This window comes from Balearica regulorum, chromosome 2 (assembly GCF_011004875.1).
Source record: "Balearica regulorum gibbericeps isolate bBalReg1 chromosome 2, bBalReg1.pri, whole genome shotgun sequence".
Taxonomy (NCBI): Eukaryota; Metazoa; Chordata; class Aves; order Gruiformes; family Gruidae; genus Balearica; species Balearica regulorum.
Window position 1 is genome coordinate 4,758,100 of NC_046185.1, and position 13,546 is coordinate 4,771,645.

The following is a 13,546-nucleotide window of genomic DNA, read 5'->3' on the forward strand; positions in this document are numbered from 1 at the left end:
AAGATTATATAGCATAAACCAGAAAGTATTGGTGGTTGGTCAAAAATGTTACCCAACTCCTCACAGAGGGGAAAACAGCAATCCCTTTGCCAGCTTTGCTAGCAAGTCTGTCTTTGAAGTTTATCTTTACAATTTTGCTAGTTACTTGGCTTTCCTCTAGAATTTGACCCATGTTTTTGTCCTTTATTTGTTTATAGTTACTGGTAAATCTTTACTTTCCAGCAACTGGAGGAGCGTGGAATGCAGACAAATCCAAAATCACTCCAGTGGAAACTCTAGTGGTGACAATGGTTTCAGGAACAGTACACTTGACATGAAAGCTGAGCTGTTAATAGCAACCCTTGAATATCTACAAGTATGACCCAAAGGGAAGAATAAACATATAGTTGATGTAACTTTGGAACAGTGAGATGCTTTTATATCACTTCAAATACGAACTGATAGAGAATATTAATTGGTTTAATGAACCATACAAGCAGTATGTTTGCCTTGTCCTCTGGCAGATAATATTTACTGAAGGAATTCAGTTGACTTTGAAGGGGCTTGACTGTTCTGGGATGATGTGGTGGTGCAACCTCCCCCACCCTTGAGCCGCTTGGTACTTGGTGTGATTTCGCCCCGCTTTTCCAGGGCCACATGCCAACCTAGGATGAGTTGGGTGTGGTTGCAAAAGGCAGCAGACTAGAGCGTTGAGGCACCCCCTTAACATGCCTGGCTCTTGTATCCCCTGATGCTTGGGAATGCTAATGACAATCAATCACCTCCTGACCTCCTCTTGTCATCTCTGAATCTGTAATTAAGTCGCTGTTTTGATCATAATATATTTTACTGAATTACTTGTAAAACTTTAGTCAATCACTGAGTGCTGCTAAAATTCAAGCTTTGATTTACCTTATACTATAAATAAATTTTGAATTGCTGCTAAATCATAACCATGTCAAAACATTTTGATCTGCGGCAGATAAGAACTGCATTTTTTTTAAAGGCTTCAACATCAAAATGCAGCAGCTGAATGAAAGCATGGATCATAGTTGCTATGATCTGCTAGGTCTCAGTGTATCACACTAACCAATACTATGCCTCTTTCACATTATTGCTAGTTGGTATTCCCCTGTACTAAACTTTACATACGTACAGCCAGAGATTATCTGCTTGTACAAAACACTGAGGTACCATACCACAGCTGGGTTTCGTAGGTACAACAAAAGGTGGATGTGGTATGGAGGTGTGAGATCCACGAGGTGACGGATCTGAGGTTTTCACAGCAGCGTTGCCTTTGTCTCATAGGGCATTGGGGAGGAATAAAAGAAGTGAAACAATCAAATCCAATTTTCAAGTAAACTGGGCATTCAAGATCAAACAGTGCATGTAATATTTGTGTCATTCCAACATCCCTTTTAAACATGCATAACTGGACAGACTGCCTTGAAGGAGACGTAGCGGAGAGCTATAGACACATTTAGTATTTTCCAAGGCCTTACTGAAGGACCAAACAAGTCTCTAGCAGTCCTGGCTGCACAATACACTTTGGTTGATGTTGCACTTGCCTAAGGCAGAGGCTTGGTAAAAACGAACCACGGTTCATCTTGGTGGGTGACTGCAGGGCCTAGAAAGGCTCCTGCTACAAATGGTTGTCTGGTTAGCCACATCGGCAGGCTGTAAGGCAAGCAAAGCACAACGTGTGTGGGTACTGACGGCAGGGCTGGGGAAGAGCCGTTTGGATCCAGCTGATGAAATTCGTGCGGGGGAGGAGAAATAGGCGGCGGAAAGGTGGTCAGCTCCAATTGGCGGACCGGAGGCGGCGGGCGCGCTGCTCGGCCCGGGCCCACCGCGCTGCTGGGCTGCGGGGAGCTGGGCCCCTCAGGCGGGCCAGCAGCCCTGCTTCCCGCCCGCCGCGGGGGCCGCGGGCGGGAGGGCGGAGGAGCCGGCAGCGGGGCGGAGCGCTCCTTCCCCGTGACCCCGCGGCTCCTCCCTTGTCCCCACCCACCTCCCCGCTCCTCAGTGCCGCCGAGTAACCTGGTTTCCCGGCGTCAGCCCGGCCCTCCTCCCTCTTTTCTTTTCTTTTTTTTTCTTTCCCCTTTTCTTTTCCTCCCCCCTCCCCTCCCCTTCCTCCTTCTCCTCCCCCTCCCCCTGAGAGCGTAGCCGGGGCTCGGGCTCACTCTCTTCCCCCCTTTCCCTCCCCTCGAGCTGCTGCCGCGGTAGGGACCTGGAGAGAGGCGCCGCCTCCGCCGCACACGGAGACATGTACCCGGGAGCCACCTCCGCCGGACCCGGTGAGGCTTCGGCCGGTTTTGTTTCCCTCCTCCGGGCCTCCCCCGAGCCGCCGGAACGACTTTCTCTTTCTCTCTCGGGGCGGCGGGGTTTGAGCTCGGCGCTCTGTGTGTGTGTGTGTGAGGGGGGTGACCGTTGGCGCACGAGGCGGTCTGTCAGCGGGGGAGGCGGCGCGAGCCCCCTCTGAGGCAACTCTGTCGTGTGTGTTGTCCCCCCCCGCCCAGCGCCGCGAGACGCGGGGCGCGAGGCGCTAACGGCCGGCGGAGGGGCGTTGTGAGGGGGTGTGTGGGGGGACCCTGCGGGAGCCCCCCCCCCCCCCCCCGCTCTCGGGCCTGGCTAGAGCCGCCGAGGCCGCGGCCGGCCGCCCTCGCAGGGGAAGGAGGGGTCAGGCCGCTGCCGCCACCTCGGGGAGGGCGGTGAGCGATCCTGCGTGTCCGGAGGCCCCTTTCAGGGGAGGGTCGCCTTCCCCTGCCCTCCTTTCCCCTCCCTCTGCCGCCGCGGGAGGCCGGCCCTGGCCCCGGCCTGAAAAGGGGGAGCCGGGGCGGGGGGGGGGGGAAGGTGAGCCCTGAGGCGGTGAGGAAGGAGGGGCGGGCGGAGGGGGGCGAGGCGAGGGGAGCTGCTCCCCTCTCCGGGCGAGAGGTCCCCCTGGGGGGGCTCTGGTAGCCGCTGCGGTGGCTGCTGGGGCGGTGGGAGACGGCAGAGATCCCCCTTCGCACCCCCCGTTCCCTTCCCCGGCCCGCTACAGCTCCGTCCCCGGGGTGTCCCCTCGGCTGTGCGCTACGTGCTGCCTTCCCCAGGCCAACGCTTGGCTGTTACTGCCAACTCGGCCTCCTGCTGGCAGTACGGTATGGACTGGGGTCTCCATTTCCTCCCTCCCAGATCCTCGTAGCGGCTGCGTGCTCCTGGGCTCGCCTGGGATACCCGTCTCGCCGTGCACAGAAGTTCAGGCCTCTGTGGTCGTGTTTCGCTAACAACGTGTTTGTCAACGACTGTACTGCTCTAGTTTGTGTTGTTTAGATGTAGGTAAACCGTATCCAGATGTTGGGTAGGGCTGGAAAAAGTTGTCAGATTCGTTAGATGTCTTCAGGCTCTGACGTGTAATGAAATCAGGGAGCAAGGGTAAGATGAATGTGGAGAGAAGAAATGTTACCGACTCACTCAGGGACGTTTAATATTATTTAGGGGAAAGATAGGTTAATACTGTGGGAGTTTGTGCGGTTAATATGGGACAGTGTTGTTTCTTTTTAGTGTTAGGGTGTTTCTGTGGTGAGGACTCTTTTCTAATCTAGAAACTATGATATTTGGGTGACGGGTACCTAGTTTCCTTACAGAAAAGTTTCATAATAAGTGGAACTTTATTTTATATTACTCTTCTCAACAGTTTTGCGTAAAATATTTTCCCTTAAGAGAGATAATCTAGCAAAGAATAGTGTAGTGAAATATAGGACCTGTAACTGAGATGTCTTTTACTGCTTCTCTTATGAATGCTTCTACTGTAGAGCATTCATATCTTAGGATCCACAGTTAGGTTCTGGCTGCTTTTTTTTTTTCTTCTCTGATTTGATTCTCTTGAAGGGACAAGAATCAAGAAAGACAATCTGGGTGATTGTTTCCCTCTTCAAGTACAAGCCCCTCTGTTTTTACATCTTGCTTTTCTTTCTGCAGTGCACAAAGGCTTTTACTAGACACACCAGGAAGACAGGTGTCTGCAGCTATGTGTATTCAGACTGATGTTCAAGATTTTGGTTTCATGTATAACATCACTTGCACATTTCAATACTAGTAACTCTGTATAACTATTGATTTAATCATTTGATGGCTTGTAGTGTCAGGTTCTGTTGCTCAGGTGCAGGTATACTTTGAGTTTACAGGTGTTCGTGGTGCTCAAATTGTGCTCTTATGTTCACCTCCAATTGATATATCTCTTACAAAGTTATACATAAGGAGCTAAATACTTTAAAATATTGCCAGTGTATGGGCTGAGAGTAGTTTTACATGTGGGAGTCTTTATCTTCCTTTATTTGCTCTCTCTCTGATCCTGCCGCTCCCCGTTTCACTTGGAATGATCTTACTTCCATGGCACCAGCGTTGGTGCTTGATGTTCAGCAACCACGTTCAGTGTCTAAGGGTATTTTCCCCTTACTGGAACAACCCCCTCTTCATCCCAGGCTCTTGATAGAACAAACACTGTATTTTTACTAGGTTACTACACGTTACTGGTGTGTGTCTCAGGCTCCTGCTATTCTGCTTCCTCCAGCGAAGCTCATCTTCTGTCTTGTTTACTTCCTAGTTTATCTCTGTGGCTCAGCCCTTTTAGCCTGCACAGAGCTGGGCAGTGACGATGTCTGTTCTGGGGTATGAGCTGTGAGTTGTTCTCCACATCATGAGGCTCTCCGTTTCCTTCCTGTGAAATCATCCACAGAAAGCCTTAGCAGCACAGTGGCTTCTAGCAGTCCAAACAGCTTCCTGCTCCACAACAAAGCATAAGGCAGGGCATTAAAGTTTTTTAAGAGAGTGCGGCTGTACTGTGAACCAGTCTGGAAATGGGAACTGTGAGCAGGATGCTTAGTTGTCTCTTGTAAGGCTACGTGTGGCCTTTGAGCTGCCAGTGAAAGTCCCCTTCCATATGTTAATCTGATACCTATGAAATGAATGTATGCTGAAATCCTGTTCAGAGGAGTGAGCAAGAAATGTAGTTTACAACCATTAACTGAGCCGCAGCTGCCATGAATGCACAAGAACTCCAGCCTCTACATGTCTGTCAGCACATCCTTGACACTGCTTAAATGCTCCATTCATATCTCCTGTAACTTAGATCTTGCCGCTGTTTGCTTTTCCGAATGTTGCTGATGCGTACAAGCTACTTTGCTCTTCCAGCTCCCGTCGCCAAACTGGGCACTGCAGCCAACCCCGTTTCTGAGGGTGCCTGTGGTGCTGGCCTCTTGCCAATGTAATCGCTCAATTTGCCACAGGGTTTGCTATTTTAATCTTAATTCTTTTTCTGGAAACAGTATAAAGCAAGTTAGGAGGCCGTATCTGACTAATTTCAAAAAATTGCTTCTGAATGTGGAAACTTTGTTCAAACATGCTGTTAAATCAGGAGCAGGATGTTTTTTTATACAAGAGGGAGATACCATGAAATCACTGTTTTCGTGGTTAGGAAATCTATCATCCCTGTTCCTTTTTCCCAAATACTGTTTGAGTTCTTGACTTGGTGTTGAATTTGCTGAAATACTGTGCCAATACACTTTTTTGGCCTTCAGGAAACCATGAAAAGTAAAAAAATCCAAGAGATATTTATTTATTTATTTATTTTTAGAAAAAAGTTTGATACTGCTACATTTTGGTATATCTTTTTCTAGAAAGACAGAAAAATGTCAATGTGACATAATACTGTCATTCAGCGTAAAGAATTGATTAAAACTTGAGTAAACTTATGTAACCTATACTGTTTGGTATTCATCTATTTATAAATTTTAAATTCACAAGCTTTAGATTATCTTTTTAGTCTTTAAAGGATATTTGATTTTTGCCTGCCACTCAAGGTCTTAATTTATTGTTGAAGCAGCAGTTGTCTGAAAAAGAGTGACTTGGTGAAGGGGGCTATGGCTTTGCATGTAAAATATAATGGGTTTTTTTCCTAGCCCAAGAAACAACTTCGAGCCTTCTATCAAACTAGTGAAACTGAGGTTATTTTCTCACTTGTTTAGTTGTAAGTTACCTCTTTAATATTGTTAATAGACTGTTGAAACTTTAAAGTCTTCCTTGCTGTTTTCAGTGTGCGTATACTTCTTTTAACTACCTTGTATTTTCTTCAATATATGCAATGGTTGGATGCTGATGCTCTTTAGGACTCTTCAGTCCTAAAATGTGGTGCAGGCAAGGATGTGCTCATGCCTTACTTGGGGTTGTGGAAATGGCAGAATCTGCATCACATGAAATTTAACTCCACCAGCGTCCTCTTAGCTCACACCCCAGCAGCAGCAGGAACTCTCGTGTACCTCCTGTCAAGGGTCTGCTCTCCTCTTCTTAGAAAGGCTTTTTGTCATCTTTTGGGGATGGATCTGGATCTGCTCTTACTGTGCTAGCTCTGCTGGTATCACAGAGTTGCCCAGTTTCTTTGGCTACATTTTAGAGAGCATATTATATTGAAATTCATTGTAAGCTGTCGTACGTAGAAGAGGAAATGAGAACTTAATGTAGAGCTTCAGCTCTCTTCCTTTTTTCCTGAGAATTTTTCCTTAAATTTAAATTGCGTTTGACAACGTTGCAATCTACAAAACGCAGCGTAACTTCTTCAAGCGTATTGCTGTCATGGCCAATATATTTTCCTAAAGAAGAAAAAGACTGCATATTGTTATGTTGCTTCGGCTAGCTGCGTAGTCTTAAGGTGGCTTAAAGATGAGAGTCATTTGATGAAAAGATAATTGATGTTGTCATACGTGTGAACCAAACTTTCTCCTTTCCTTAGTGAACTGAAGTATACTCTTAGCTATATGAAAAGTGAAACTTTTTTTTTTTCAGCAATGATATTCTTACTTGACTATACAGGTACACGGAATTTTATGCACTTGTTTTTCCTTTCTCTTGAAATTTTTCGCTTTTGCAGAATTGTTGTGCGCTCATCCATACTTAGTGGTATATTGTAATGTATATAGAAGGAATACAGGGGAACAGCCAGACCTTCCTGACTTCAAGGAAAGAACCACTTTCACCATTTGTATACCCTGTCCTGCACTGCTGTCACCACCAGTCTTCCTCTGTTTCACAGAAGGGTGGGAAAGGGAGTTGAATGCTTTAATTCCATAAGAGAAAATATCTCTTAGATTATCATATGATGGTCTGTTCTTCTACCCACTTTGAACGGTATAGGAGGGAAAGACGTTTCCGTTTCAGGAAACAGCCCTTCTAAATACTTTTGGCCTTCCAGAAATTACAGGGATCAAGTCGATAAATGCAGTGAACTTCTAACTGCTAAATTAGCTTTGCAAACGTACGCAGTTCTCAGTAATTAGGAACTTTACATGGCTGATGAAAGTCCTGTTCGTGTCAGCTATGCATGTGCTAACAACAGAATCATAGTATGGTTTGGATTGGAAGGGACCTTAAAGATCATCTAGTTCCAGCCTCCCTGCCATGGGCAGGGACACCTTCCACTAGACCAGGTGCTTTACAAAACTTGTAAGATTTGTCAAAATTTTGTTGTGTATTGCCTCCCTTGTTTCAAGTTTTAGTGGAATACTTGATCATATTTTTTGGTGATGGAATTTCTAATAGAGTATGAGAAAATATTACTAAATTTGAAAATTAAGAAAAGTCAACCTTGTGTATTTTATTTTTGTTAAGTTATGAGCTAGAAAAAAAATAGCTGGTGGAAAATATTACGTAGTTTTAACAGTAGTGGCTGTGGATAGGAATCTATTCCAGGCATTGTCCAATTAATTTGCTTTAGTGTCATGCATCCTTTCTGATGTACACACAAAGTAGCCCACTAGAATGTAAAGTATCTCTTATGCTAGAGAAGTGCTGTACTTCCCAATTCAGTGCAAGGGGATTTTTGTTTTCCTGTTTATCTAATACCCAAAGTTGAACTTAAACATTTCAACATCCTTAGGGCAGTGAGGAGGCCACACAGCAAGCTCACTACCCTGGACTTCGGGAGAGTAGACTTTGGCCTCTCCAGATACCTGCTTGGTAGAGTACCATGGGACAAAGCCCTGCAGGGAAGAGGGGCCCAAGACAGCTGGTTAGGATTCGAGGATCACCTTCTCCCAGCTCAGGAGCGATGCATCCCAACCAAGAAGTAGTCAGGCAGAAACACCAAGAGGCCTGCATGGATGACAAGGAGCTCCTGCACAAACTCAAAGACAAAAAGCCTACAGAGGGTGGGAGCAAGGGCAGGTAGCGTGGGAGGAATACAGAGAAATTGTCCAAGCAGCCAGGGATCAGGTTAAGAAAGCAAAAGCCCTGCTAGAATTAAATGTGGCCGGGGACATCAAGGGTAACAAGAAAAGCTTCTATAGGTATGTCAGCAATAAAAGGAAGGCCTCTTCTGGAATGAAATGGGAGACCTGGTTACCTGGGATATGGAGAAGGCTGAGATACTCAATGACTTTTTTGCCTCAGTCTTCACCAGTAAGGGCTCTAGCCACACTGCCCAAGCCTCAGAAGGCAAAGGCAGGGACTGGGAGAAAGAGGAACTGCCCACTGTAGGAGAAGATCGGGTTCGAGATGATCTATGGAACCTGAAGGTGGACAAGTCCATGGGACCTGATGAGATGCATTTGCAGGCCCTGAGGGAATTGGCAGATTAAGTTGCTAAGTCACTCTCCATCGTGTTTGAGAAGTCGTGGCAGACTGGTGAAGTTCCCACCGACTGGAAAAGGAGAAACATAACCCCCATTTTTAAGAAAGGAGAAAAGGAAGACCCAGGGAACTACAGGCCGGTCAGTCTCACCTACGTGCCTGGCAAGATGATGGAGCAGACCCTCCTGGAGACTGTGCTCAGGCACATGGAAAATAAGGAGGTGATTGGTGACAGCCAACACGGCTTCACTAAGGGCAAACCATGCCTGACAATTTTGGTGGCCTTCTGTGATGGGGTTACAGCATTGGTGGATAAGGGAAGAGCAAGTGAGGTCATCTACCTGGACTTCAGCAAAGCATTTGACACTGTCCTCTGTGACATCCTTGTCTCTAAAATGGAGAGACATGGATTCGATGGATGGATGTCCTGGTTTAGGCCCAGCCAGCAGCAAGGTACCACGCGGCCGCTCGCTCACTCCTCCCCCAGCATGATGGGGAGGAGAAGTATAACAAAAGGCTTGGGTCGAGATAAGGACAGGGAGAGATCACTCACTAGTTATCGTCGCGAGCAAAACAGACTGAACTTAGAAAAAGAGATTCATCTAATTTATTACTAAACAAAACAGAATAGAGCAATGAGAAAATAACATCAAGTCTTAAAAGACCTCCCCCCACCCCTCCCATCTTCCCGGGCTCAACTTCACTCCCGGCTTCAGCCTCCGCCCCCCTCAGTGGCACAGGGGGACGGGGAGTGGGGGTTGCGGTCAGTGCAGCGTGCTTTTTTTCTGCCGCTTCTTTGTCCTCAGGGGGAGGACTCCTCTCATCGTTCCCCTGCTCCAACATGGAGTCTCTCCCACAGGCTACAGTCCTTCCCGAACTGCTTCGGCGTGGTCTCTCCCACGGGGTGCAGACCTTCAGGAGAAGAAAAACTGTTCCAGCGTGGGTCCCCCACGGGGTCACAAGTCCTGCCAGCAAACCTGCCCTGGCGTGGCCTCCCCTCTCCACGGGTCTACCGGTCTGGCCAGGGACTTGCTTCAGCCTGGGCTTCCCATGGGCCACAGCCCCCTTCAGGTGTATCCACCTGCTCCGGCGTGGGGTCCTCCACGGGCTGCAGGTGGAATCTCTACACCCCCTCATCCTTCCTCCACGGGCTGCAGGGGAACAGCCTGCTTCCCCATGGTTTTCACCACGGGCTGCCGGGAGATCTTTGCTCTGGTGCCTGGAGCACCTCCTCCCCCCTCTTCCTGCACTGACCTTGATGTTACATCTTCGCACTTCTCTCTCCGGCTGCAAAAACTTCCCCCAACTGTTTTTTTTTCCCCTTCTTAAATATGTTATTGCAGAGGCGCTGATTGGCTTGGCCTTGGCCAGCGGCGGGCCCATCTTGGAGCTGGCTGGCATTGGCTCTGTCAGACACAGTGGAAGCTTCTAGAAGCTCCTCACAGGAGCCACCCCTATAGCGCCCACCCGCTACCAAAACCTTGCCACGCAAACCCAACACAATGGACCACTTGGTGGGTGAGGAATTGGCTGAATGGTCGCACTCAAAGAGTCGTGGTCAACAGCTCAGTGTCCACAAGTGGACCTCATTGACAAGTGGTGTTCATCAGGGGTCAGTACTGGGACCGGCAGTGTTTAACATCTTTGTCGGCGACATGGACAGTGGGATCGAGTGCATCCTCAGCAAGTTTGCTGATGACACACCAAGCTGTGTGGTGTGGTCGACACGCTGGAGGGAAGGGATGCCATCCAGAGGGATCTTGACAGGCTGGAGAGGTGGGCCTGTGTATACTGCATGAAGATCAACAAAGCCAAGTGCAAGATCCTGCACATGAGTCCGGGCAGTCGCAAGCACAACTACAGGTTGGGTGGGGAATGGGTTGAGAGCAGCCCTGAGGGGAAGGACTTGGGGGTGTTGGATGATGAGAAGCTCGACATGAGCACTTGCAGCCCAGAAAGCCAACTGTGTCCTGGGCCGCATCAAAAGAGGCATGACCGGCAGGTTGAGGGAGGTGATCCTGCCCCTCTACTCCGCTCTCATGAGACCCTACCTTCAGTACTGCGTCCAGTTCTGGGGTGTCCAACATAAGAAGGATATGGAGATGTTGGAGTGAGTCCAGTGGAGGCCATGAAGCTGATCAGAGGGCTGGAGCATCTCCCGTATGCAGACAGGCTGAGAGAGTTGGGTTTGTTCAGCCTGGAGAAGAGAAGGCTCCGGGGAGACCTTATAGCAGCCTTTCAGTACCTGAAGGGGTCCTACAAGAAATCTGGAGAGGGACTGTTTAAAAGGGCATGGAGTGATAGGACAAGGGGCAATGGCCTTAAGCTGAAAGAGGGTAGATTTCGATTAGATATTAAGAAAAAAATCCCTCACTGTGAGGGTGGTGAGGCACTGGAACAGGTTGCCCAGAGAGGTTGTAGATGCCCCATCCCTCGAAGTGTTCCAGGCCAGGTTGGATGGGGCTTTGGGCAACGTGGTCTAGTGGAGGGTGTCCCTGCCCATGGCAGGGGGTTGGAACTAGATGATCTTTGAAGTCCCTTCCAAGCCAAACCATAGTATGATTTTATGATCTGTTTTACACTATCAAAATCTGGAAAATTAAAAGACAGACCTGAACAGCATCATCCCCAGATAGACTGGACTTGCGTAGTGTATCTCATGTCTTACACCAGAGTTGTAATTTGCTAGTACACAGTTCTCTTTTGTAGGCATTTCTAAGTAGTGCTTCAAAGAGACTTTTTAATACTGCCCAGGAAGTGTTTTTGTTAATACTCAGACTGAGATGATGTCCATATTTTTATATCCTCATGACTTTTTATAGGTGCTGTCTTTCAGCGTCTTTACTGAGCACCATGTGTTAGTGCAATTCATTTTAAATTCTTTTTAATTTGCTTCGCTTTTACTATTCTCTTTTCAGAGGAATCCTAATGCTTTTAAATAAAAAGTTTTTCTATGAGTGTTACTTCATCTGGTTGTGTAGTCTCTCTTTGCATTTTGTATTAAGGAAAAATATTTCTCCTAAAATATCTTTATAGCCTTGCTGCAGCTGTGAAGCCCTGTGGTACCTGGTGACTAGGCTTTCTAGAAAGAAAAGTTTTGGGTTTGTTTTTTTTTTTAAACTGTGTGACTTCACAAAACTGGACACATCCAATGTAGGAGCAAACCACTGATTTAGATAGGAAGCTACTGTTGATAATGACATAATCGAGTTAGTCCAAAGCTTGCTTTGATGTTTTTTTCTTTCTCCCTGCCATCAGTGTTGTCTTTTGAATTTGGTTCTCATTGAGCTGTCCACAGTGCTGCCAAATCTTGTTTGTATTTAGGTTGTGAAACACATATTTATTTATTTTTGTAATCACAGATGTGGTGAGAGTAGTTCATTCTCTCCTGTTGTAATTTTTTTGTCCTCTTCTATTTTTTTGCCAGTGCTGCTCATTGTGTTCTGTCTTTGTTGTAGGTTTTAGTCTCCATTCAATCTTCATTAAACAGGCAACTGAAAAATAAAACTGTTGATTGCTAAAAGTAGTTTTAAAAACTGTCCATGTGTCAGCCTGTAGTTTTACATTCATTTTAAACTAGCCTAATTTAGCCCTGCTGCAGAAAGAAATGGTCCTGCAGGCGTTAGTGTGGGAGGTTTCCTTGTGCGCTGTTGGGCAGACCGATCCCAACAAATCCCTTTCATTCCTTGCCTTCATGCCCCCTCCTAGTTAGTTTTAGCTGGTTTGCTTCTCTGCAGGAATACTCATGATAACGTGTGTTTTGGGACCATGGGGCAGGCTGAACAGCTGTGTGAAAGCAGGATTTCTCTTTCAGTGCTAGTTCTGTCTTATACCAGCTTAAGTTGTGAGATTATTACGGCCTGAAGTGAAGTTGTTAAGGCCTGGGTGTCAGCGTTAATATATGCCATGATAGCTCTGCAGTTGTGAAAGTGTCTATGGTTGAGAAGTGTATTGAGAAGAATACTTTACTTTTCAGAGATACAGAATAACTACATACAGCTGCACTGTTTTGGGTTCCACACGCCTTTCCTAACAACTCTTCTGGCAACAACCTGATTGCATTCCCTTGTACAAGTTGCTTTATAATCAGAACATGGAGAATATGCTTAATGTGAACTCTTCACCCGTGTGAAGAATTAAATCACATTACATATAATTCCATAAAATATGTGTAAGTATGAAGACTGTGTGTTTAAACAGTGTATGAATTGTATGTCTCGTTATGTCACCTGAAAACTGTGTTGGGGTGTGACTCAAGGGGGCTGCAGAGCAAAAATTTAAGTCCTCGGTCTTTTGAGGAATAAACTGATCTCAGCATGTCACCTTGGGGAGCTTGAGAATACACTTTTGAAACTATGTTGGTTTTACAGTGCAGACTGGCATATGGGGAGTCAAGCTGATGATTTAATATGTAGTCTAGGAAAAAAAAAAAAATTGTAACTCTTCTCTGGCCGGGGGAGGAGCTGACTTGAGAGGCAGTGTTCGATACTGTGGGTGGCTCTGTTTGAGCTGCTGATGTCACAAATTGGAGCTTTAGAACTTTTTGTCTTAATGGTGGGGGTTTTTTTTGTATTCTTAGTTTGGTCATGAAATTTATGTTAGAGCTTATTAATGTGAGAAAATAACGAAATTTAAATTTTAATTTAGTAGTAGGAAGTGTGTGGATGTGCTAATTTTGATTTATTTTAAATAAGCCAATTTCAGAAGAATTCTCAAGAGGGGAGGTTTCACTGGCTTAGCTAGATCAATCTAAAAGTTGTTTGAAGTTAAACTTGTCATGTAGATGCATAAGGCTTTAAAACATAATTATTACTGGAGCCTTGTTATATACCTTCTGAAACTTGTTTAGCAAGTGTTTACTGTTAAAGGACAGACGTCTATTCATATGCGGGGTAAATTCCTATCTAAATCTCGCTGTGTTCTTGACTTTGCTTTTAATAATGTGAACCTAGTTTATTGTCCTTTGATA

The 13,546-nt window shown here is 46.3% G+C and overlaps 1 protein-coding gene across 3 annotated transcripts in view; it reads left to right on the top strand.

Moving 5' to 3' along the window:
• The first annotated feature begins 1,990 nt into the window (after positions 1 to 1,990).
• The window catches only part of AGO2 (argonaute RISC catalytic component 2), a 70,606-nt gene continuing 59,050 nt past the window's right edge, over positions 1,991 to 13,546 (top strand). Inside the window, exon 1 of one of the 3 annotated variants that reach the window (XM_075743239.1) lies at positions 1,991 to 2,273. In XM_075743239.1, the coding sequence (XP_075599354.1) occupies positions 2,243 to 2,273 (31 nt within the window). In that variant the 5' untranslated portion in view covers positions 1,991 to 2,242. Of the gene's footprint in view, positions 2,274 to 2,670; positions 2,688 to 13,546 lie in introns of those variants that run through there. The other 2 variants (XM_075743238.1, XM_075743240.1) reach the window with 2 other exon arrangements.